At 39.0% G+C, this 27,233-nt stretch overlaps 1 protein-coding gene across 2 annotated transcripts; it reads left to right on the top strand.

The window, feature by feature from the left end:
- The first annotated feature begins 1,079 nt into the window (after positions 1–1,079).
- Positions 1,080–6,268, top strand: LOC146625325 (uncharacterized). 2 transcript variants are annotated; one of them, XM_085362766.1, is made up of 6 exons: positions 2,031–2,063; positions 2,783–2,851; positions 4,169–4,334; positions 4,712–4,850; positions 5,219–5,291; positions 5,448–6,268. In XM_085362766.1, the coding sequence occupies exons 3-6, from the start codon at positions 4,259–4,261 to the stop codon at positions 5,481–5,483; spliced, it is 324 nt and encodes a 107-aa protein (XP_085218892.1). In that variant the 5' UTR covers positions 2,031–2,063; positions 2,783–2,851; positions 4,169–4,258; the 3' UTR covers positions 5,484–6,268. The 2 variants fall into 2 exon arrangements, with proteins under 2 accessions (XP_085218891.1, XP_085218892.1); XM_085362765.1 differs by lacking the exons at positions 2,031–2,063; positions 2,783–2,851 and adding an exon at positions 1,080–1,141.
- The last annotated feature ends 20,965 nt before the right edge of the window (positions 6,269–27,233 follow it).

Raw genomic sequence — 27,233 nt, 5'->3', positions numbered from 1 at the left:
TCCGAGCAAGCACCGAGTAGCTACGACGTGATGGGAAACTCACAGAGACACTCGCGCGGATTCTTCAACTGACCGCAGCACACCTACACCAGGGTAACCCTCCGCCTACCCTGCTCCTGCTTTACAGGTGAAAATAGAGCAAAAGGACCGCTGAGTCTTTGACTTTATTTATTTTCTGCTGTGTTTTACTTGCATCTGTTTGAAAGAGTGAGTGAAAACACAAAAAATATTTTATTTTATGTGCTGGAATGTGTAGAAAATAGGTTTAAATGTTAAACTAATTTATTCAAGTCAGAGAATGTTGCATATAATTAAATGTTTTGCTTGATGCATAAAGTTAAAAGATTAAAACTGATAAAACAAGTTAAAAAAAGAGACTTTTCCATTTGATTACATTTTGTATGATGGATTATGTAGAAAAAGTAGAATTGGGCTGAAAGATCTATCACTTTATCACCTCTTCAGGTTGTAAATCGTGTTTTTAAAAAGTAACTAAGTAACTAAGTAATTAATTACTTTTGAAAATAAGTAATCAGTAAAGTAACAGGATTACTTTTTGGGGGGAGTAATCAGTAATTAGTTACTGATTACTTTTTTCAAGTAACTTGACCAACACTGCTCATAACAGGAGTGGAGGAGGCATTTGTTTGAGACTGGGCAACATGTTGTATGATGACATTTTGTCAAGAAAAGGGAAACATCTATATAATCTCCAAAGTAACGATAGTAACTTGTGCTTTTGTGCCTCGTACACTCTGTCAATGGTTGTGTGTCTGAGGATTAAAAACGACTTTATGCAAAACAGCTACACAGCAATGCAGGACTCGAACTGACCTCATGTCCCATTGTTAATCAGTGGTGCTGGTTTCAGTCATTATGTAAATGTGCTGTTTATTATGTCAGGAAACCTTCATCAGCTGAGACTGAAAAATTCACTTGGATGAGTGAAAAAATGTTTCTCCCACTGAAAACACTACGTGCAGATGAACAGAATCATTGTTTTGAGATTTTACCAGAAAGGCTTTAGGACCCAGGGGATTGAAGGGGGTGTAAAGCAGCGGGCGCTCACTCTTTCTCCGCGGTTCTATCACAGAGGCGTCGCAGTCAGCAGATGTGGTGTGTGGATGTTTAGACGTTGTTGGTAAGCAATATGAAACTGAAAATTAGAACTTGTATCATCCTGTGAGAATATAGCACGAGTGTGGCTCATACTGTGTGTACTTATGGAAGGAGTGCTGAAGTATAACATTTAGATAAGGCTGGTTGGCATTCAGGAGCACGCTCACAGTAAAAGAAAGACGAGGAACAAAGCAAATGTTTTGATGTTTTGGATCATGAAACTGAAAGAAGATTTGAAATGAACTGTGTGTTGTATTTTTTGCATTTAGTTTTTGTCAGTACTGACTAACAAGAAATGAACCACGCTGTGTGGCAGGTGAATCATTCAGTTTATGGCAGGGGCGGAGCGTGGGGGGTGGCTTACTGGGCTTAAGCCCGGGTTGTTTTGTCAGAAGCCCGGGGTCTTTTGGAGTGTAATTTTTTCATAGTTAGATGCCTGGCTGACAACTGTATAAAACAAAAAGTGCAAGCAATATTCGAAGCACATAGTGCACACTGTGGGAATTTACGACTGTGCGTGAATCCCCCCTGATATTGGTATGATCCGAGCTCAGGCACTAAGCGACTGAGCAAGAGGGTGGGGCAGCTGCTGCCTGTGAGTGCGCTGTTGGAGAAACGGAGCAAGCCATACTAAGGAGAGCTTAAGTTTGACCAGGTACCAAAGCAAATCATTCGTACCGTACAAATAATGTAAATATGACGGTGCATCACGAAAGATTGATATCAAACTGATCACTTGACCAATATTACGTTACTTGCTCTTCAAGTGAATCAACAAACGGCAAAATGAAAATCTGAACAAATGCTATTTTTTTTAGAGAGTCTTAGCTTACGTGTGTTTATTTCATATTTTCAGTTCTTACCCTCCCCGATTAAATCGGTTTCAGTTATGTACTGAAATATAAGAATGGACATTAGAGGGTTCTTTCAAAGAAAAAACTCAGGTAAATGTTATTTTATATGTTATGTTTTGTATGTTGTTCAGTATATTTCTATGCAAAACAAGAGGGATTTCAGTACACAGCAGGATATTCACATTTGTAACCAGACATTTACATACACTTTATGGAGAAAACATTTTTACTGTACAACATCAATTTAGAGTAAACTTTTGTTTTAGATAAATATTGAAATATCTTTTAAATTAGTTAAATGTCAGAATAAAGAGAGACAGAGCTGTCTATTTTTTTATCACTTTGATCAAATTTAGGAGTACATATACACTAAGTTTATTGTTAATTAATAAGAAAACTCCAGATGATTCCATTCTGAGCTGAAGAAGCTTCTGATAGGTTAGTAGAGTCCATATGAGTAAACAGGTGGCACAGCTGTGGATGCATATAAGGCAAAACACAGAGCCTGTTTCTGTGACATGGGAAAATCAAGAGATGTCAACCAAAACAACAGAAAGAGAATCGTGGAGCTCCATAAGTGTGGCTCAATTTGAATACAATTTGGTGCCATTTGCAATTAAGAAATACAGATAGTTTCTCTCTTTACTCTTAAAGTTAACAAATATGTTTTTTATATTTATCAATCTAAAAAAATAAACATTTAGTCTGATTTGATGTTACAATTAAAAACGTGTTTGTGTTTTGATCTGAAGATTTTGTAAATATCTGTATATTTGATGATTGTCAGCACAAAGAGGGAGAGAGAGGAGCAGAGAGGGAGAGAGAGGAACAGAGAGGGAGATGGAGAATGAGGACAGAACAGAGATGAACAAGAGCAGGTGAGACACACATCTTAGTCAAATAGTTGTTTACCAAAAGTATCACCGTATCATAGGTACTCATGTATCTCGTACCTAGTGTTTCTTTTTAGGTTTGCTATTTTTCAAATTCTATATTTATTAAGTTATGCAGCTTGTTTGCACAACAAGGCTAAATAATTATATAAACTTTTCTCAATCTAAATATTGTACTTTGGTAGAATTAAAAAATAAGTGTAGTGCAGGTCTATGATGATTTTTAGTGCTACTATCATCTAGTTCTGATTCTGGTTCTGTCTTGGTTAAATCCTAAGTAGTCCTGATTTTGAACTGTTGTAGTCCTGTTTTAATTCTGGATCAGTTCTGGGTCTGGTTGAATTGGGGTTTAGTCCTCGTGTCTTGATACAGCCCCGACTTTGTTAAAACTAGTTTAAGGTGTCCTGCACATGTGATATATATTTTTCCCTATATGAAGTCATTCTTTTTGAACAAAACTCAAAACAGAGCCTATTAATCTTTCAGTCATTTCTAAAACCCCCCCAAAACATCCCACATGCATACTACCCTTTAGGGCTAAGCCCCGGGTGTTTCAAATGTCTGGGTCCGCCTCTGGCTTATGGTGTGAAATGTCCTGTAAAAACTGTGAACTGTAAATATATACTGGTACAGGTATGCAGCCCAAACTGTAGGATGGCCTCTGTGTGTGATATTGTCATTGTTTTTCCACTTTTCTCCCTTCTTACTTCTTTCCATTCTACTTATTTGAGTCAGGTCAATGGTCTCGGGTTTACAGTCGTGTTTTCAGTTATTTTGTTTGGCATGGTGCAATACGACAGCCGGGCAAAGTACAATCCCTGAGTGGAGGCTTAATACCTCATTGAGGTTTACCCCTGTGTTCATGAAATGATGACAGGATGCTCTGAGTTTCTCCTGTTTCCAGATGTTTAGTGCATGTAATACCTGCCTGTGTGTGACTGTGTTTATTCTATTGTGTGTTTGTGACTAAAAAAGCTTAAAGGATTCCTGTTGGTGCCATTACTCTTTCTTTTCATATGAGGCTCATTTTAACTATAATTTTATTACAAATGGTTTAATAAAAAAGTTCTGTATATATTTTCTGATATTGACCTCTCGTCACCTTTATTCTGAATTTATTCCTGCATGATTTGAGATTAGATTGCGTATGAATAACATAAAGGGCTTAATGACTATGAAAGGACACACTAAATAACCTTGTGGATGTGCTTGTCGATGGGTGTTTGTTGGTCTCTCAGTAAATGATGACCTCAGAATAGTCTGCTTAAATAATGCAGTTCTTCTTTCTGTGACAAACTACAGTTCAGACACTTTGACAAGTTCATCAGCTGGTAACAAACCTGCTCACAGCTCAGATCCAGACTCAGATTTGGTGCCTTTCAGCGTCTCAACATGTGTTCGAGTCTCTCCACCAGCCGCCTGATTCTTCTGATCTCCCTGAGTGTGATGATGCTCAACTCCGTATCAGGTAGTTTTTATTTCTGGAGTTTGTTTTGTTGTCAAAGCTCAGTAACACCAGCTAAAAGTCTGTTTCTCAACATGGTTATAAATCTATCTGTCCTTAATGCAACTTGCTCACTGTGAGCTAACTGTGTGAAAAGAGACTAAAACTATCACAGACTGTAACAGAGCAGCTGTTTCTGGATACATTTAAAATGCAACTCTACATTTTATATGACTGATTAAATCCAGCTGTATTTTTGTCAATTATGTAATTTTTTATATTATACATAATAACTGGATCAGTAAATTATTCATACAACATCTGAGAGTTGTTTATTTAATTGTCCATGATATCTCAAAGGCTCAAAGAATAATGATAATGTGTGTGATGATGTGCTGCAGGGGCTGACCTCATGAGAAATGACTGCTATAAAGATCATTCTAACCAAAATGCAAGAACCACAGAGTTTGCACCTCAATGGGCAAAAAACATCATCAGCTGTGTTGAAGACGACAGACCAGGCTGCCTTCATGGCTATGAGTAAGTAGAACTTCTTCTAAATACATTGAAACCAAATAACATGTAGAAATTAGTTCTTGATTAAAAATCCACAAACACAACAATGAAAATGAGATTTGCACTGAAACCTTGATGTAGCAGATAAATGTTCCCCTCTCTAACATACAGCACTACTGTTTGCTCTGTGATTGTTTCTAATGTGGTGACGTTGGGGAATCTGTGAGTTTGTGCTTATGAGCTTGGAGGAAACCTGAGCTGTTCTCTCACAGCATAATGCAAAATGGACCCTGCACATGTTCAGTTAACAATAAAGTGAAAATGTCCAATCCTTCAATTTTTCTTCCTCTCTCTAAACTTCTTTCTTTATCCTTCTGTTTTTTTTCTTCCAGGGTCAAAACAAGTGGAAATAGAACATTTTTCCTCAGACCAAACACCGAGTGGCTTAAAAGGAAAATAAATGAGGTGAGAAACAAATTATTTATAAAAATGTGGACACAAAGTTTAGAAAAACCAGCAGTGACTTTCTATCAAAAGTGTGAAGATTATAATATAGGTAATAAAAAGACACTGTGTGTATCTGTCTAATGGTGCTTCACCTTCTCTCTTTCACCTCCACAGGGAACTCTGCTGTGTCCTCCAATGATTTCTAAATGATGATGATGGAAACGATGAAGCAAAAGCTGTAGGAAACAAGACCCTAGTATTTTTTGCTCATTTATTAATTCTTTTTTTCTTCTTCTTTTCTTTTTTCTTCATCTTCTTTCACCAATTCTTCTCTCTTTCACCACCACAGGGAACTCTGCTGTGTCCTCCAATGTTTTCAAATAAACATGTAGAAAATCGATCAGCTTAAATAACTGAAGCTATTAATCTTTAATGAGTCCTCCCACTATAGTTTGTATATTCCAGCTGCACCACAGTGTTTAGAAGCAGTGACTGTCTGTCCTCTTACATGTCTCGTAGGTTTCTTAATTCACACAGTGATTTTCATAGATTTAATCTAAGTAAAGATGATGAAAACGATGAAACAAAGTTAAAGTAAAGCAGCTGCTGGAAACATTTCTGCTCATTTATTAGTTTACACTTTGACAGAAATATTTGTTAAGAAATGTAAATAATTTTTTGCAAATTATTCATAGCGCTTTAACAGTCTTGTGTTCACATATATATATACAATACAATATCATTTTACTTACTTTAACACGTTTAAAAGCAGGGGGTACACCAAATTGCTTCACAGTAAGGAATAAAGAGTAAAATGATGACACTGAACAGTAAGACATTTAAAGAATGTAAAATAGAGAAACAAACAAAGGATTGGCAGAATTCATGATAATTTAGAGAAATGAGTAAAGATACAGCAGTTAGTGATTGGTGAGAATTAGCAAATATACTACAAATGTCATTAAATATGAATGTTATTCTGTCTTCAAGCTGAGAACAAAGATAAATCAATAAAAGCTTCTGAAATCAGATTTTGTTTAATGGTCTGTGTGATTAATTATTATTTGCTGTAGGTGTTATAACTGACAACAAAATACTTATTGTTGTGATCATTTCATGATGACGTCATGATCACAGGACACCAGGAGGCAGCATTTAACCGATATGGTAGAAGTAAAAGTGAACATTCAGAAATCACTTGAAAAGTTATTCACAAATTCATATTTTATTCATACTTTCATTAATGTTGCAGGAGCAGCAGACTGAGCACAGACACTCATACGGTCCTCTCCTCCTCCAGCTCCTTTAGGGAAACACTGAGGCGTTCCCAAGTCTGCCAAGAAACATGCGACTTTGTCATTCGTTAGATTGCACATAATTAACTCTATTCCTCACATCTTAGTCCCTCCCACTACAGATGACAGCAGAAGAGGTGAAGACGAGGCATGAGACAAGATTTAACAGGTCTATTGCGGAGGTGTGGTCCCTGGCTCAGCTGCAAGGGCGAAGTAGTACAGTGAGCTCAAGGGGGCGGTGCTGGAGAGGCTGGTGGGGCCACAGCTGGTGGCGTTTGAACTGATGACAATCTCTTTCACCTTTATAGTGAAGCGAGAGACTGGCATGAGAATGGAGAGCTGAGACCGGTGCCGAACAGACTGTGGGTCGTTATATGTGCGTGTAATTATAAAAACTGATATCCAAGAGCACAAACATTGTGTGTGTGGAAGTCCATCTTACAAGGACGTTAACAGACATCATGGAAACCTTGTTTTAAAGTGGTGTCAGTGTAAGAAAGAATAATGTCATGTTAAACCTATTTGTTTGAGTCACAGGAACAGAAGGAGTGAGATCAGCTTAAATAACTGAAGCTATCGATTTTTAAAGAGTCCTCCTTCTCTTATTGTTTATATATCCAGCTGAGCCAAAGTGTTTAGAAACTCTCTGTTCACCACACCAGACTGACTTCACTTCAAATCCGTTGTGTCTGGTTTGCTCTCTCTGAATAGTGATTTTGTGCATTTTGAAGCTTAAACTGGTTTTTAGAAGCTGTGATTCTGTCCTCTTAAATGCCTTATAGATTTCTTAGTTGACAGACAGCTACTTTTGAGGAATCATCGCAGTCCTTCGACTGTGTGCGGTTTATTGTCGTCTCACAAATTGTAGCTGAAGGCCTGATTTTCTTGAAAATATACTTTTAAAAAGTTAATATTCAAGGATGTTTTATAAAGAAAGAGAAACTCAAAAAGCAAAGTGCTTTCACAAAGACTTGAAAATAGTCAAATATGGAGGCACACACCAGGATTACTACTGAGAATGGCATCCTAACTGTCCCATTTTTGTAGGTTTCTACTCTTTCACCTCCTTTGGCAGATGTTTCCTGCTGTTTGCATAACCAACAAGTCCCTTTGACCTGTGCGACTCCCACATCTCCTCCCTATTAGCCATGAGTCACTGCCAATAGGGCGCAGATGGGTGCAGATACCAGAACTGAGGTTTTAGATTTTCTTTAAAGCATATTTGTACGTCTTTACATTTTCTTCAATACATTCGTGATAATATAATTTTTGTTCACATCCCATTTTAAATGATCTTGAGTCGTGTAGTTTATACATCTGGTTTTATAACTACAGCATATTTATGGCAGGTTTGAAATAAACTTCTGCATTAAAACAACATAATAGAAAAACAGCAGAAATCTCAAATATTTACCAGTAATGGTTATTGGAAGTGTGACTAATGTTCTCTGAGTTCCTTCCATTTTTATAATGTTGCTGACTAACAGAGGAGCTAATCATGATGAGTAATCTCATCGCTGACCTCTTTTCTCTCTTTGTGACCAGCTGTGCAGCCTATTCCATCACTCATAGTTTGGGTTTGACCTGCTGTCATAAGGTCATCACCCAGGAAATAAAGACAATCAGACGCTACATTCAACAAAAAAAACACATTATGAGTGCAGGCAGCACGCCTTCCTGTGAGCAAGCTGCGATTTAATATCTCAGGATAAGATAAATACCATGTCCTAATATTTTAGTATTTATATGATAAAATGTATTGAGTCTCTGCTTTTAGGATAGCAAACAGGCATGATTCAGGATTTTGAATCACTGAAAGACGAAATAGAAAATGTAATTACTGTAATTACCTCCCTGCTAATTAATCTTGCTGTAGTGTCGTCCTTCAGCTGCCTCAAATCTCTCTGCTTGAACGGACTCAAACTCCATCATCTTGACCTAGGGCCACTCTAACCACTGTGCTCATGCAGCTGCAGACTGCCACCAACTGTAGTCCAGGACAGTGGACCTGAGACTTATTAGTGAGGCAGCACACTCTAGAATTATTCTATTTATACTGATAGAACAAAAATCCATTTTTGTAAACTGTGTAAATGCTCAGAGTCAGAAAGGACCATTATCCACGTGTGACGTTCTGCAGTGCAGACCGAGCGAAGGTGTGTGTGGACCCAGGAGCAGACACAGGTGAGGAGACGGTTCCTGGTGAAAGGCTGAAGACATGCCTTTATTTGGAGCGATTACAAGAGTGCAAAAATAAAAGACACTACAAGAATGGTGACGAGTGCTAAACTAAAACTTAAACTGGGAAATAATAGAAGTGACTATGAGAACCGACTATGGGAAAATAACCGTGACGACTATGAACTAAACTTTGGGCTGGTACATAAACTACAAACATGACCAGCACAAAATCCTGAAAGACACATAACGTGTAATGAACACAGACGTAGCGACGCTGAACACGAGGAGACTGAGGACTTCAGTACACACATGAGGACACAGCTGACTCCAATGAAACATAATGACAACACAGGGGAGAGTAACACTCGACACACTAACACGAGACACGGACCTTCAAAGTAAAACAGGAAATATGACAGGCACAGACTAGACACTAAAGTAAACCTAAGAACAAAACTCTTAACCAGAATAACACTGAAACTTAGGAATATAATAACAGGAAAACTAAAGAATCGGTAAAAACACCTTAATACAAGAAACTGAAAATGCCTGATCAAAATGACCAAAACTGTGACACCATGATATGCTTACTGGTTAACGACTTCACCCATCGAAACACTGCGATGGCTGTAATGATGACACTTGATAATGAAAGTCAAAACCAGTGGATGACATCATGGTCATGGCTTCCTCTATCTTCCTCTCTTTCCACCTGCTTTTTAAACATACATTTTCCCCTGAGTTCAAACGACTTATTAATAAAGTTTGGAAATGGATCATCATGTAATTTGTACGTGACCAGTGGAGTATTAAAGATTACTAAAAAAAGACCCCAGTAATCTTAAGCATGTAAATTATGGTGTATATTTGTTGAAAATGACAAAGAATAGAGGTGGTTTTTGTGGTGACCACTCATTAAAAGCTGTTAAAAACAAAAGTCATAGAGGAAAGTACTTTCAGATTTGACCACAAAACTGGGTCACCCATTAATTGCAGATGGTTGTTGAAAGGAAACCCCCATAAAGTTACATGTAGGAGGTGCAAACCACTAATAAAATCAACACCCGCAGGTTAACATGAACGAAACTGATCACGTCACAGAGAGTCCCTGTGCTCGGTCTGTGGAAAGCCCTTCCACAGACCAAGGGAACATCTCTCTCTCTCTCTCTTTCTATATATATATATATTAACCAGGTGAATTAAAATGCTTGAACATATAACATGGTTAAGTGTCAATATTTACATGAGGGATTAAAAATATGAGTGAAAAATGAATGTGTTGTGCTGGAAAAACAGCTGATTAAATTTATTGCATAGATGCTAATTTTCATAATCAATGTGCAGGCTGAACTCAAACACAGGGCTCAGGAAGGTCACTTTAAGTGATTTTACTTACAGTGAACTATTTATCTTAATTTATTAGTTCGTGAAGATCTGAGCTCAAACGCCAACAGGAGTGGGTCAGATAGCTCCTCCACAGATCCTATTTCAGATTACTGCCTCTCAGGGAAACAAAACAGGACTTCTGCACAGAGGAGAAAACAAGTAAGCTACAGGCAACGTTTCATAGATGTGAGGTGACAACTTAAGAATCATGTGTGTTTAAAAATATTACGAAACATTTAAATACATCATCCAGCAGCTGGACTTGGACTTCTTTGACATACGGTTGACGAAAGGGTGTAAAATTCCCTTTAGGGTGCAGAACTTTCCTCTACACTAATTTCAGTAAATAAATAAATCTTTTAATTCTTACTTTTAGTGCTGCTTATTATTGCAATAATCATGAATCATGCAGACCAGAGCTTGCTTCACAGCAGCTTAATTCGGCTACAACTGCTAATATTGCTGCTACTGCTATAACATGTCAGTGCTTGTTGGATGACTATTCATATTTGGGTTTATGGTGCATATTATCAGGCTTCAACCCATTACAGAAAATGTTAGCTTGGAACAAACTAAACAACAACCCTCAGCACTGGAGGAAGAAAGCTACCAACCACAGCAGTGTGTGGTTGTCATGTTTCCATTGTGTGTCAATACATCACCAAACAGCCCCTAATTCACTGACAAGCTTCAGTATATAAGATGACTCACTCTCACACTCTGACCAGTTCATCAACTGGTAACAAACAAACTTTAGATCCAGACTCATATTTGGTGCTTTCAGCGTCTGAACATGTGCTCGAGTCTCTCCACCAGCCGCCCGATTCTTCTGCTCTCCCTGAGTGTGGTGATGCTCATCATCGTATCAGAAGGTAGAGTTTTTGTGTATTTCTGGAGTTTGCTCTGTTGTGACAGTTCAGTATCATCAGCTAAAAGTCTGTTCATCAAAGCGGTTATCTGACCTTAATGCAACTCAACAACTGTCATTAGGAAATGAAACTACTGTAGATTGTAACAGAGCCGGTGTTTGTTGACACATTGCAGCTGACTACATTCGGGAATTTGTTTTAGCTACTTGGAGAAACTCTGGACAAATTTAAAGCACAACTTGAAGATTTTCATGGTTAATTAAAACCACTTGTTTTATATTATACATAATAATTAGTACAACATTTATGAAGCTTTATAAATCATCTGAGAACACAGTTCATTTTATCCTGTGTAAAGTCTGAAAAGCTCTGAATAATAATGAGTATAATGTGTGATGGTGTGTTGCAGGGGCTGGCCACGTGGAGAGTTCCTGCTATCATGCTGCTGAGTACCCTAAAACTAGGAAAAACAGCCATGTCGCACCTAACTGGACAAAAAACATCATCAGCTGCTTTAAACAAGACCAACAGGGCTGCACACCTGGCTACCTGTAAGCAGAACTTCCTTTGAATGTAAATAAAATGTAGGGCTGTATCCAAATATTAGCATTTTTGCATCTACATACGAGGAGTGAGCCTTTGATTTGCCTTTCTCTCTTCCTCTCTCTATACTTATTCCTTTCTTTTCTTATTCCAGGGTTAAAACAAGAGGAGGAAAGACATTTTTTCTCAAACCAGACACGAAGTGGCTGAAAAAGAAAATAAACGAGGTCAGAAACAAAATATAAATCAAACTGTGGGCACAAAGTCTAGAAAAAACAACATTTCCAACTGAAGTATTCAGATTATAAATGAATTAAAAGGTTATACAAAGACTCTGGACTTTTCTAATGTTGCTCCTTCGTGTCTTCTTTTCATGTCACCTTCTCTCTTTCCACACCACAGAAAAATCTGCAGTGTCCTCCAGTGATTTCTAAAAGAAGCTGATGTGGGAACAAACAAAGTTGAAGCAAAGCAGCCACAGAAGCATTTTCCAGTTCAAACCTTTACAGAAACATCTGCTGAGAAACGTTTTATTATTTCTGTAAATTATTTGTAGAGCTTAAAAATCAGATATTTTGGAACTGTTTAGTTAAGATGTTTGTAAATATGAATGTTTCAAATGACCTTATTCTGTCTTCAAGATGAGATTGATGTTAAATTCTAATAAAAGTATTTAAAATTCTGATTTGTTTCATTAGTCTGTGTGAGATTATTTATTATTTGCTGTCAGGATTTAAAGTGACAACACAACACTAACTGTCATAGTTAATGTGGGGAGGTACCCAGGGGCAATTTTAGACCATTTTGGGGGTGCTTCAGCAACCGCAAAATGAATCAAAGCACCCCCAAAGATTTCTTACTTTTTTGACAATATTTGCTGTTTGTGTGACACACTACTAAAAATATAAAAAGCATACAGTACTTGGTTGAGATGGAACATTTTAACAACAAAATTATAGATAACCCTCCCCCCCGCAAAGTGGTTTGTTCCAGCTCACCTCTCCCCTACTCTGGCTCTAGCGCCTTTCTGCCAGAGCGATGGTGGCTGAGACGCAGCAGAGCGGAGGTGTAAGTGCCTGGCCTAAAACATGTTGGCTGCATTTAACCTTCAGTTACTCTTTATATAGTTAGGTAGGAGTCAGTCCATGTTTCTTTTTAGCTGAAAAACATTACACCCCATGTTTGCTGCCCTACAATCCGTCCTGCTCTGTAGTAAAATCAGCAACATATGACCGTCCTGTTGCTCCCATTGAAATGTATACAGCGTATTTAAAATCTAAAACTTATAATTGTCCGCAGCCTGCTGTGGTTACCACTGTCCTGTTTGAAATGGATACTAACTAGCTAACTTACTGGATGCCCATTAACCTTATGACTCCTGTTGTGTGTGTGCGTGTGTGTGTGTGTGTGTGTGTGTGTGTGCATTGTGTACAGAGAGACAGCCAGGTTCATAATGGATATAAGGAAGTTTTTTCAAAAAAAGGAGCCACATTCAGGTGAAAGTGTAAAATCAAATGATCCATCAATTAAGAATAATGTTGGATCAGTGTTTCAATGTTTATCTTTTATTAGATGTTCATGTGGTTTGGTTATTTGCCTTTTGGTTGAAAGTACACTGAGAGAGAACTTTTTGTTAGTGATCATAATAGTATTTTTTATATATTAATTAAATTTTTCATCTAATTGAATACAATCTATTTGTGTATGATTGTCAGTCCAAAGAGGGAGAGAGGAAAGAGGGGAACGTGAGGAGAAAGTACAAGGTCAGGAAGAACCAGGTAAGAAAACAGACAGGGAACAGTGACAGGCACAACACAAACTGTTAAACTGACAAAGAGAAAAAACCTGATTTTACTCACAATCTGGAAGTTGTGTTCTCCCTATATTAAAGCTGCTGTACAGAATCTGCAAAACAAACTGGGTTGAAACATTTTTGACCCTCTTTAACAACATTCCAACATAACATTATAATTGATCGGGGAGATTAAAATTAATTATATATTTTTATGTGTTTCAGCTACAACTCTACTGAAACCTCAGCCAGTAATAGGTAGGCCAGCTTTTGGACCGTCCAGTTGTCTGTATGACTGCTGCAGTACGTACATCACATTTGCACATTATCAGAAAGAGCCAAACAGCCCTGGTGGAGTGAGAAGCTGTAAAGAGAAGCAGATGCTCTGTTTATATTCTACAAATGTTTTAAGCTTGTTTCAAAGATTCTGCACAGCAGCTTTAAATGTTTTCTAAAAGCACACATACACTTATCAGTGTTTCTCAAACTTTTTACAGTGTGGACCACCTGATAAAAATGTCGAGCTCTCCTAAGGACCACTATGAAAGAATGAAACTCATAAATCTTACAACACAAAATTAGTATCTGCAATAAAGATTTTTTCATGCATTGTATACATTCTACCACAGGCAGTTGCCTCCATTTTTATATTCCTTTTTTTAAAAAAAAATATTTTGTAATAATTTATTTGTAATAATTTATTCTGTTTTGGGAGTGTTTTTTATGTATCTGTATTATATTATACATACGCATTAAAAGTGAATCTCTGTCCAAAAAATGCACTCAGTTTACTTTTTTACTCACTATGAGCATCAGTCATTATTCTCCCGCAGTAATTAAGGTTAGGAAATGTATTTTTTCTATTCCAATCCATTCTTCTTTAGCAGCATGTAAATAACCTTTATCTGATTTGATGGTTTTGTTACAGACTTTTCAAAAAAGTGTTTTGTTTTTCTTTCACAAATGTGGGGATTAAATTGTTAAAATGTACAAAACAGTGATGTCATGTTTTGTGATGAGGACCCAGGCACAGAGAGACTTGATGAATTTAAGAATCTTATGATTTAATAAAGAAATTTGCAGACTTGCACAGAGATGGTAAAATTATGATGACTGATAAAGGAGACGAAGACAACAGACGATGAGGACAGGGAGGATGCAGGGACCGAAAGAGACAGGGAAGAAGTCTCATTGTGACGAGTAAAGTGTATCTCAGCTGGCCGGGCAGCTCTCTGGGTGCTCAGCCCCCCCAAAGCTCTGATCCTAGAATCGCCCCTGGAGGTACCCAAACACAGACATCAGAGGCCTGTACAAAGCAGGATGATTCAGGCTTATTTAGTTAACCCTGCGTTCTCTGTGCAACCAAAGTGCTTCACTGTTTATCAGCGTACATCACCATGGTAACTTATGCTCCTCTCCTTGCACCTTTGCCCCTCCCACTACAGTTGCCAGCAGAGGAGATGTAACAGACTGGGACATCCTCACTTTGGAAACTTGTCTTAACGTGATGCCAGTTAAAAGTAACCTTTTCTGAATCATACCCACTGAATGAAACCAGTTATACTTCAAGAGGGCCTCACTTTCCCACTTTCTATTAAAGGTATGTTAGGAACTGTGACATCTTTCAACATGGAGCACTGTTGCTAATACCCTTTCTTGGTCTGTGATTTCATGTTGCTGTAGTGTTCTGTGTTTATGATTTGCTATATTCTGAGTTTTCCTATTCATGCGAATGCATCCCATAATCTCCAAAGTTGCCAGAAACACCTTACCAAGGAGGTGTCTTAGTCAGCTGCTCAAACAACCTCAGTTCTTTCTGTTAGATGTGGGCACTATCAGTTTTGCTGTGAACACCTCCTGAATGATCTGAGGATGAGTCCAGACACCTATTAGACAAAGCTCGTTTCTTCTGCTTTAAACTATGATCTACTCTTTCTAGTCCTCCTTGTCCTCCAGGTGCTGATCTCTGCCATCCCTCTCTATCAAGTGTGTCTGTGTATGATTAATACATTTGAGTTTTAGAGAGTTTTACATTTGCAACACATTCCAAGAGGATTTGGACTTTATAAAGGAGCTTTGGATGAGCTTATCTTGGAGAACTGGGAAAAGTATGCAGTTGAATAAATGAACCATCTGTCTGTGAGTCCTTGCATCAGGAAACAACAAATCTGTCTCCTGAGGGACAATCCTTTAGGTTCACTTTCTCTGTTTCATTAGTTACAATAAGACTTATTGACATTTAACCATTTTAGTTTGTCAGTTCTGAATCTCTTGGAAACCCCCGAATAACAGATCTCACACTCAATCACTACCCACAACATGTGGCCAAACGTGAGGGTAGGAACATAAATCAGCCAGTAAATTAATCGCTTTGCTGTCAGACTCGGCTCTGTTACCCACAAACAGAGTAGCACACACAGTCTAACTCAGCACTTCCTTCTTGCTTGCTTTCTCTTCTCTTGCAGAGTCTGATTTGTGATGTTATACACTTTAAGGCTGAAACTGATTTTTAGAAGCTGTGACACACTGACCTCTCACATGAAGTCAGGAAGACTGCTCTCAGACCCACCTCTGCTAGCTGTACACGTAACCCAAGTAGACCTTAGTGGTTCCGATCAAACAGATGATGTGAGTTAATCTTTATTTTTTCAAATCTTGATTTTGTCCCAGGTGAATGTCTTCAGAAGAAAGAGCCAATTTGGTAAGAATATTTTAGAGGATTTATTTTCCATATTTTGTCCTGTACTTCAGCCAGAATAGAAAAAAAGACACAAAGCTGGAGTTATTCTGTGTCTTTATGCTGCACAGCTGCCTCTTCTTCTCTCATTCTCTCCCCTGCCTCTCCTGTTTCTACTTCAATCATGAAACTGATCAATGATCAGCTGATCGGCTTTTCTCTCTTGTTTGTTTATCGCCCACTTTGCACCAGAAAGACAAAACCAGTGGATGTCGCACTAAACAACAGCAGCACGTTTAAGCTTGATCAGCTGTTGTTAGAATTTATTTAATATTAATTTCTAGTATCAGCTGATGTTTGCTGGAGCTGGTCATGATATCGGTTTGGATATGTGGTGAGAGGGAAACATGAAGATGAAACCAGGAGATGTCCTTACTGAATCATCAGAGCTGAACAGGTGATGGAGAAACAGGTTTACCTTTTAGGTAACAAGAATGAGTTGAAGGGAAGTTATGAACTGTTTCTGAGAGACAAATAAAACCAGGATCCTTTTTCTACGTAGCTGACAGCTGGTAACTGTGCAGGGGCGGATCTAGCAAAGTGTTGCCAGGGGGGCAGGTAGGGCATTAACAGGGAGAGGTGGGCACAAAGAAATACTTTTCTTTCTTATTCTCATTTAAAATGTCTCGTTTTTAACAAATAATTATCTGAATCTTACAACAAATGATTGATAGATTGATGCATATATAGAACAGTGCATCACTGTCACAACAGTGTTTATTTTCATTCAAAGGCTTTGTGATTTTTTTCCTATAATGGCGGGCCAGTCTCTAGTCAAAATGTCGGTCGATTTTTTTGTCCCAGTCCAGCTCTGTATGCAGCTCATCTGCAGTCTGGTGTTACCTACATCTTCCTATTCGGAAGGCAGAATTTCCGAGTTTCCGAGTACAAACGAAAGCACCACGACTGCAGTTTTCGTGTTGGATGTAAAAAGCGCACAATACACTGTGACGTAGGCTAGAATCATGGCGGCGGCCAACGACGGTCCAGGCGTGGGATTTCTCTCGTGGAATTATGCACATTATTTTTTCCTTCCAATTGGTAGGTGGCACAGTGCACTTGTGGCGAGTAAGCAAGCTCGAAGACTGGCAATCTTGCTGGGTTTCCAGTTACGGAATCAAGACATTAACAAGAGAATTTTGAATAAAACCGAAGTTACTTTCCCTAGTAACTAGTTACTTTGAAAGTAACGAGTAACTTTAAGTAAGTTACTGAGTTATTTTTGATAGAAGTAACTAGTAATGTAACTAAGTTACTAATTCAAAGTAACTTACCCAACACTGGTTGTGTCTCGGGCTCAGTGTCAAGTCTGCATCTCTGTGTTATACTTCCTGTTTTACTTTGACAGGCTGTCCCTTGTTAATGTATTCTGCTTTGCTTCCTTTGTCTTGTAGGTCTGATTACCGCGTTACTCCCATGTGTATTTAAGCCCTGTGTTTCTCTGTCAGTTGTCATGTTGTGACCTCAGCAATTTTTAGACAAGAGAGAAGATTAATTTTATTTTGATGTGGAGCAGATGGAGTGAGTTCCTCCTGAATGATCTCTGAGTCTGAGTCCAGAAACCCTTTTCAGCTGCTTGAATCCATGAATCATTGATCTTACTCCTTCAGTCAATACTCAATACTATGGCCCCAACTTGTGGCCATAGGTTAGGGTAGGAACATAGAACTCTGCTCTCTCCTTTGGATCAATTGGATCCCAACTACACTTCACTTTCCTTTCTCCCGATCTTGCTCTTTTTCTGGTGTAGTGTGCACTCTGGTAAATGATTTTATGTTTTTAAGGCTTTAATTGGCTGGAAAGGCATGACACGCTGTGCTCTTACATGCTTTATAGATTTTTAAAATTCATTTTAAACAGCAGTTTTCATGGCAGCTCTATGCAGTTGGTGTTGTCTCACGAACCGAAAACTGGCGGCCTGATTTACTCTGTAAATGTATACTTTTAAATGAGCTCTGTCTGTAGTCAAAAAGTTACAAAAATGTCCACTGAACATGTAACTTTAACTGTAGGGTGGTGTACTGAAAGGAACAAACCTAAAAAAGGATAGACAATAAGAAAATCCCTTTCATTGGAGGCTTTGCTACAACCACACAGTCAAGCTTTGGATTCTGCTGTTCAAAGCTAAAAATGTGGATCTGAAAAACCCTTCGATGATAACTCCTATTTGGTGAAGAAATAGGTCAAAGTTCAAGGTCCGGCATGAGTACATGCATGGATTGCACATCAGCCACAATTTATCAATCTAGCTATGAGCGTGATGACGAGTAAGAGGTGATGATGGCAGCATGTGGCCAGTTTGAAGAAAGGAGAAGAAAACAACAAACGTGAACATATAAAGACATGAAGAACACACAGTGGGAGTGTTTGTTGCTGTACATCATTTCCTCAGAATACCTGCTCAATTTCCACATTTCCTCTTTTTGTGACAAACTACAGTATATAAGATCACACAAGCGTCAGCCTAACAAACTTGCTTAGAGCACTGATCCAGAGTCAGATTTGGCGCCTTTCAGCTCGTGAAGATGTGTCCGACTCTCTCCATCAGCCGCTGGATTTTCCTGCGCTGTCTGCCTGTCGTGATGCTCGTCTCTGTGCAGAAAGGTACAGCTCTTCTTTTAATGGTGTTTGCAGTGTTTTCACTATATAGAAGGAAACACTATCTTTATTGTATCTCAAACTTTAATGACACCAGAGAGATGTTTAATATTGTTTTGACAGTTTTATTGTGAGTGCAAACAACCTCAATACAGCAATTCAATCAGTAAATGTACTTTTAGAGGTTAAATCTCACGTTTTGATCCTCTTAAGAGAAACCTGATGCCTGTTTGCTTAGTTGTAATAATTTTTTATTGGATAACAGAAACTAGGGGTCACGTAAAGATCTAGAGCCCACTTTCTTTTCTTTTAAGAAAATCTCTTGAATGAAATGAATCATTTAATGTCAAAATTAAGAGAAAATGATCAATGTCTTTCAGGAACATTTAATAATCATGAATAATAGCAGTATTCCTAATATTTGTTGAGTTCATTTCATACTTACAATAACACTCGTGTCATGTCATGCTGATTAAGCTCATTGTTGTTCTCTTTTCATGCAGCCCATTCCTCAGCTCAGAGTTTGGATTTGCCGTGCTGCCACAAGGTCATCACCCAGGAAGTAAAGACAATCCAAAGTTGCTTTGAACAAAAACCACGCTATCGCTGCAGGCAACACGCCTTCCTGTGAGCAAGCCTAGATTTAAACACAACTCTGAATTTTCCATGTTAATAACGAGTACATTATACATGTTGCACTGAGACACTGATGTAACAACATGTTTCACTTGTTTGTGTTTCTGCTTTTAGCATCATCAACAAGCGGCATAAAAATAAGATATGGTGCATTGATCCAAATTCTGAGTGGCTCAAAGACAAAATAGAGAAGGTGAGTCAAAGGTGACATCGCTCAAAGTGACTCTTCTGCAAACAAGATTACTGGATTGAGTTCCACTAAAGGAAACACCCGACTAAACTAAGTTGCCAAACGTCCATCTTCCATCATAGTCAGCACGATACGTTGACTACAGTGAATTTATCACTGGAAAATCCCCTCCCGTCTAGTTTAGTCGCTGCGTCTTTCAGCTGCCTCAAATCTCTCATCTCGCGGTTGAATGAACTCCAGCTCCATCATCTCAAACTGTGCCTGGTGACAGCAGACGTTCTTTTCTGGAAATCCACTGGGAGCTACTGGTTTGGGCCGCTCTAACCAGGACCTGCAGGAGAGCTGGTGTCACTATGCACACGAGGTTGGCGACTGTCACCAACTGTATCCCAGCATGGTGGAGGTGGAGTTCAACTATGGAATTAGGAACTAACTAACAAGGCAGCTGATTACTGCTGTTACGTCTTGTCACAAAATGTGTACAACATTATTGGTTAATTTATAAGAGGATTTTTTATATTAAAGTACATATTTTCAAGTTAAAGCTTTTATTACCCACTTGACTGTGGGTCAGTAAAAGCACTCCACTTATGTAAAAGAGTACGTAGTGACTGTTGTGCTGAGCAATCATCGGGTGTCATTAGCTGCAGCCATTTCATAATAAATCTGCACACCCACACTTTCCAACACACTGTTTCTTTCTCTAAGAAAAATGAGCTATTTTTAGATTTGGCCACAACTGCTGTGGCTCATCCAGTGAAGTCAGTGTTTTATAAAGAGATATGGGATGAAAGGAAACCTCTAAAAATGTAGGAGGGGGAAGCCACTCATTAGCCTCTGCTGGTGTGAAACTGATGGATGATAATGTCAGACTCCCACTGTGAAGTAACATAGAAAGACAAAACTATAGATCAGCCTAACAGACAGTAATAATAAAATATTTCTAACTGTAAATATTTCTCTGTTTTCTTCTCCACAGGGAGAACTGAAATGTCCTCCGGTGATAAGTGTATGAAGCAACAATGAGACCACAAAACATCAGAGCAAAGACAACATTTTGTACTTATTTAATTGTAATTCTTTTTGCAGATGTATTTATTTATTTATTATGTAAGTTATTATTTTAGCCTTTAAGCCATCAACATCATTCCTAATTTGTTGTAGATGACAGTAATAAAAGTTGTTCTTTGTGACTCTAAATAAATATGGATCATGTTTAAAGTAAAATCTAATGCAGTTTGGTGATTTTTTTCTGGGCGGCAGTGCAGAGAAATTTCTGTTCTGACTCAGTGTCACATTTCTTTCAAATTGTTAACATGTAAAATATAACAGGTAGAAATCAGTTCATAACAGAGCTGAGGCAAAACCATTATTTTTATTAATCCTTACAAATAATATTAACGAAAAGCTGATAATGAAAGAAAACTTTCACGTAAGAGGAAACTGAGGAAAAGTGTTGCTTTGGATCATGTATCATGATGTGCATTTATGAGGACACTGGAACATGAACCCTGTATCTGTATAGGGTGACCTGATGTCCCTTTTTAAGCGCAGCTGCACAACATTTTATGTCCCCCTGTCCCACATTTTGACCGACTCTGCAGGACATGCACTTTCATAAGGTCTGGCTTTAGTCAGTGCAGCTGAATGGAAACATTTCTTATACTTAAATGAAGTTTAGTCTGTCTAATTCTATACCCACAGATACTCAGGGAAAGTCACGAAAGTTACACGCTGTGCAGATTTTGGTAAATATGATGGAAATGAACACAAAGAAAATGATGCAGTAATATAATCTGAGAAACTGAGGGAAAATATGATGTGATGTGACATTATTTGTAAGTCATACTTGGCTAAAAATTGCTAAAATATACAGAAATGGCTAAAAAAGGCATGTTGATCTATGGATACATCATTACTGAAACCCAAAGACTGTTACCAGGCAGAACAGCTGAATAAAATACAACCTATTGTGTGAGATCATAACAACAAAGTTTAGCCTCCTTTTCTTCCTGTTGTATTGACTTAGCAAGAGAATTTAAAACATTGCATTAAAATATAAGATATTTGACAGCCTCCCTGCTTTGGTAATGTGCTGTTGTCCCACACAAACACTGTGTTTGTCCCACATTTAGTTTATTCATCATAATCTGAAGGCTGAACATAGAAATCCAACAGAGTCAAAATGAAACTGTATGAAGGATTCATTTTACATGCCTTCATTAAATTGTATATAAAATAAGTAAATAAGTCAATAACCAAAAACTTTGAAGAGGTCAGATGGGAAGCTGTTGTCAGATTTATCCAGTTTGATGTTGAATGATGGAGGCGTTATGATACCAGAGGTGTCTGTGGCTCCAAAGCTGAGGTAACATCCCGTCTTGCCAAAACGAGTCTAAAATATTAGAATAAAATATGTGATTTTACAGTGACATCACAACAGAAGCTACATTTTCTTGCTGACCAGTCAGGTTATGGTTTTAATCTGTGTTATGCTGCCGACAAAATACACCAACATGTGATGTCCATAACTCGCATTAGAAATTAAATTTGTTTCTTCACTCGTTCATATGTTTTTCATCACCACTACTGTTGCCATGGCGCTCATTGTTGACTGTGCAAAGTCATTTCTTGTGGAAATTCAGACACATTTGGTCCTGTGTGTATTCAAGCTGTGTCATGAGATGTTTCAGAGGTGAAACATGCAAAGCTTTACAAGCTCAGGTCTGCAATGACTCTATTTATAACATGTGTATTAGTAAAACCGCTGTCAGTCGCACACCTCTGATGTCAGAGCTGACATGGTCTCTGAGGTCAGTGAACTAGCTGATCAGTTATTTATAACTCCGGTGTTTCTGTCACTGCTGCAGACAGTAAGCATAGAAATACAGTGAATCATCAATACAAAGGAAAAAGAGAGTCACCTTTCTAAATTGATCATTTATTCTCAGTAACAACTTTTAACATGAGCCTGAAAATCAGCATTTTTTATTTTATTGATGCTTCTCTGTGGTCACAGTTTCATCTTCATCCAGGAATTCATATCTGTGTTTGTAGGAGATGCCTTTAGGACACTGTAGTTCTCCCTGTGGTGTAGAGAGTGAGAGAGGAAAGCAAAAGTGGAGAGAGAGGAGAAGTTGTAGTTAGATAAACTGAAGCACTTGGTTCATTTATTCCAAGCAAACACTGTTATCTATCTGCCTGCACTACTTCTTGGTTGGTTTTTCTTACAGACCAAGAAATTTCATATTTTTAATTCTATCACAACTTGTTTTTAACAGTAAAAGAAGAACTTCACTATGTTGGAAAGCGAGGTAACATTTCGGACATGTGCACAGCTTTTAATAACTACTTCTCTACAGTGCTTGATGCCAGTAAGGGTCTTGCAGTGGCGTGGTGGTTAGTACTGTTGCTTTATAGCAAGAAGGTCCTGGCCTCAAATCCAGGACTGTCTTTCTGTGTGGAGTTTGCATGATCCTGGTACTCCTGCTTCCTCCCAAAGACATATATATGGTGCATGTTTCTGGTGACCATAAAAATGGTTAATGGAAATACACCTCAATTAAACTTAAAAACATGAAAACGTTGTTGAAAAACTGATTGAAAGAAAATAGCAAAGCAAAAACCAAAATCATTTAAAAAAATGTAATGTGTATCAGTGTAGTCAAATATTTGGCTACAGCCCTGAAATGTATTCGTATGAAATTGCAGTCAGCCCAGTTGTTTTTGTTTGTATAGTTCTTGATGGGCTCTTGTATGCGACCGTGGTGCAGGAGGTTGGAAAGCCTGGAACCGGAAAGTCGCCAGTTCGATCCCCGGGCTCTCTGTCCTGGTCGTTGTGTCCCTGGGCAAGACATTTCCCCTACTGGTGTTGGCCAGAGGGGCCGATGGCGCGATATGGCAGCCTCGCTTCTGTCAGTCTGCCCCAGGGCAGCTGTGGCTACAACTGTAGCTGCCTCCACCAGTGTGTGAATGTGAGTGAATGAATAATGGAATTGTAAAGCGCTTTGGGTGCATTGAAAAGCGTTATATAAATCCAATCCATTATTATTATTATTATTATTGTATGTGTGGTGGTGTGAAGGAGGAAAACTGGTAAAGGTAACTAAATAGTGTTAAGGGTGCCACCTGGGGAGGGAGTACACCCCAGGAGAGATTACAACAGCCAGTCTAAACGTTGTAACAGTAACAAAAGGCACACAGGCTCGTCATTAACAAGCAGAGGTTTGGCAAGTCAATTTCATAGAAGACAACTTATTAGAGAAACTACCACCAATATAGAGCCGCAGATAAGAAACCGACTTAAATAGCAGGATTAGCAATACCAAACCTTAGATTAAGACATTTCATTAAGACACAAACATTACTTAAAAGAACAAGGTTCGCTGCCACGTGCTGCCCTAGTTAAAAATAGCAGCTCAATAAAATAGTTAATCAAAATGGTGGAGACCGGCCACCTGGGGAGGCAACCTACAGATCGGAGTGCCCAAGGGTGCCACCAATTACTCTACCGTGCAGTCTTTCTGTAACTTAAATTGTGTGTTATACTTGTTTCCCAGTGTGTACACTCATATGCATCAGAGGGAATTCCACCACACGTCCCTAGCCCCCACAGCAAGCGGCCGTGCCTTCACTAAAGCAAAATAAAAGAAACCTATAAATCAAGCAACATAAAACACAAAACAACTCAGTAAATGATAAACAGAGAAAAAGGAACAAACACACACAGGCAACCTTTAAAACCTAACAAAATATAATAAAAAGTTAAGACTAAAACACCATAAAACACAAATAATCAATCAATGCCACACACATTGCCGCTCTTGAGCTTTAGGGGAGATGACACTGATGATTTACCTTTTTAAAGTTTTTTGCCAAGTCGGGGTTTAATTGTGAGTTGCCTCCTTTTTAATGTGTGTCACATGTTGATTTGTTTTTATCAAGTTCACTGTCGCTTATCCTGTCTCTCGCATACTGTGATACAGTTTTATAGTTTTAACCGTATTTAATAAAGTAAAGCTTTTAATTGTTTTAGGTACTACTGTTACATGGTTAATTTTATTTTGTATTAACATGAAACCCTTTTTAACTGACTGTGTGCCTGCAGCTCTGTACTATTGAAATAGGTACCTCCTGCGGGTCACAAACACCTTTTAGATTTCTTAATTCACACACTGATTTTCATAATGAAAACTACTTTTGAGGAATCATTGCAGTCCTTAAACTGTGTGCGGTTTAGTGTTGTCTAACAAACTGTAGCTAAAGGCCTGATTATCTCTAAAAATACTTCTTGAAAGATCATATCCCACAAACTTAGTTTAGAGAGACCACACTGTCTACACTGTATATAGTGAAGTCTGCAGGTGTTTGAACATTGAAATTTGTTTTGTCCCTAAATTATTCTGGAGATCATCAGAATGAAAAGTTATTGGCCATGATTGCACAGCCCCTTTGAAAAAAAAGATTCCACAACAATATTGTATGTCAGGTGGTGCTCAGGGCTATCCAGACTGACAAGCGGGACATTCAAGGTCACCACTCCGGTGGGGAGGGAGCCTGAGATTGTCTAAATTGGAGTCTGTTCTATCGCAAATGCAGAAAAAAGGTTTTAAGACAGCAAATAAGTTGGTGCTCTAAAAAATACGATTGTTTGCTTGCAGGACAGCAGCAGGAGATGAGTCCTCTGTCACAGGTGGTTGGTCAGTGAAGATGGTCACCTGCAGGTTCAAGCTCATTGCATCTCCAACCTACATCCACTGTCACTGCACTTAAGGGAAGTTATTGTTGGGTTTATCTAAGTACAAACCCTGCTGGAACAATTAGACAATCAACTGCAGCAGCAAAACAAAACACAGCTCTTCGTGTGATCACGCGCGAGGGAGGCCAACTGAGGTCAAGCGCTGTTCCTTCCACTCGAACCACGTCAGAGTGTCTGCAGAAACTCCCCTTAGTGCTCCTTTTATTGCAATTACATGAATATGCATAGTCTCATCAACATGTGACAGTTTCAAACGGGCATGTGTGTGTGAACAGAGTATATGCCTCTATGTGTGAGTCAAAATATGACCCTGTGAAACCTGCTCAGACAGGCCTAACCATATTTTACTATGTTGTCTGCAAAGAGATGCAACTCCCAATATGCCCGGTGCCAGGAGCCTCCCTTGCAGCAGCCCAACTAAGACAAACTAGACAGATATAGAGTGTGTGTTCCGCCAGACCATATATCACAAAACAAGATGCGACCTTCCCGTGAACTTCCCGTGAATGCGTATGAGCTATGCCAGAACAACAGAAGGGAGTGAACGTCCTCCCCCGTCATGGTGCACCCAGACCCTTAGCAGACCTAAATAAGGATGAGACATTTTATCAACATACAAACGATTATATATCTCTAAGCATAAATGATGATATGTTTCCAAATACAAGTGACAATCCTAAATTATCACTCTGACAGTTATGTTCTGTTAAAGACTTTCTTCTGCACTTACATTTGGATCACCTAAATCCATGACAGTCATTTGAGCAGTAATGCCACGACTGGAAACAAGCAATCCCTGAAATATTACAACATGCCAAGCTTCTGTGTTTGAATACAAAACAAATGTGTTGTGTGCACTTGTGGCTGAACCGAAAATACATTTTATTTTGATTTTATAAGTAATGTAACTTGCAAAACAAAGTTGTGGAAAGCCTTAACTTAGTTTCAGGATAATTAAATCTGAGCCTTTGTTTCACTGTAAGATTCTAACAATGATGGCAACATAACTGTTTGTTGTTCAGCAGAACAGTGTCCAGTATGTTGGCTGGTAGACTTTCTTACATAAAAGTTGGGCTGATTTTAACAGCATTACAAGCTTTCTTGGTTTTTTGAGGCATAAGTTCTGGTAACTAATGAGGTTGTACAGTGTAGTGATCATTTTGAAGCAAAGGGTGATACTGATGTTCAAGAGCCGCAGGTCATTTTGACGTTTGATGATCTTCTAGCATCTTCTAGTGATCATCTAGAATCAGTTGACGAGGTCGGGCGTGCTCAGGGTGGTATGGCTGTAAGCAGGGTGCCGCCGGTGCATCGAGCCACCTGGGGGGCTCTTCAACTGGTGGGGAAGATTGTCAAATCTTGCAGGAGCTTTCCTCTCCTCAGGAGCTCTCTCTGCAGGAGGGGGAGATACAGGAGAGGTGGAGGAAGATCTCAGCCTGGGTGTTTATTGTCTTATGTAGTCTGGAAGATGAGTGGATGGTGGGGTGGGTGCAGTTTTCTCTGTGGTGGGGTTGGGTGGACTGTCCCGGGCTCTGTGGGGCCGGGCGGCGCTGCTGTTCTGGGCCCCGGTCCGGATGGGCCTGGGCCCCCTTTCCCTGGCGGGTCGCGGAGTATGGGGGTGCCTACTGGGGTCAGCGGGGGAGCTGGCCCCAGGGAGGGGTCACTTGCCCCTCCCTTCCTTCCCTCCCCATCTCCAGCTGCCTCCCTCTTCCCGCTCCACCACAACCACCCACACATGCAGGGCCTTGGAGTAGGGGTATGTCACCAGGGTGCAGAGGAGGCTACCCCCCCCCCTGTCCCCTTCTGGCTGCCTCTGCCTCAATTTTATCCCACAACTTAGACATTCACATTACTCACACTCTCATTACACATACATATAGGATCTTGGGGGTGGGCACGATACACGGAATCCAAAGTACCATCAGGGTGTACACCTCACCCCTGGCGTCGTTGCCCACCTCTCAATGTTAAATAC

This window comes from Diplotaxodon limnothrissa, linkage group LG9 (genome assembly GCF_057381915.1).
Source record: "Diplotaxodon limnothrissa isolate DT_005_m linkage group LG9, D_limnothrissa_male_GT1.1, whole genome shotgun sequence".
Taxonomy (NCBI): domain Eukaryota; kingdom Metazoa; phylum Chordata; class Actinopteri; order Cichliformes; family Cichlidae; genus Diplotaxodon; species Diplotaxodon limnothrissa.
This window is presented reverse-complemented; position numbering and strand designations above follow the sequence as displayed.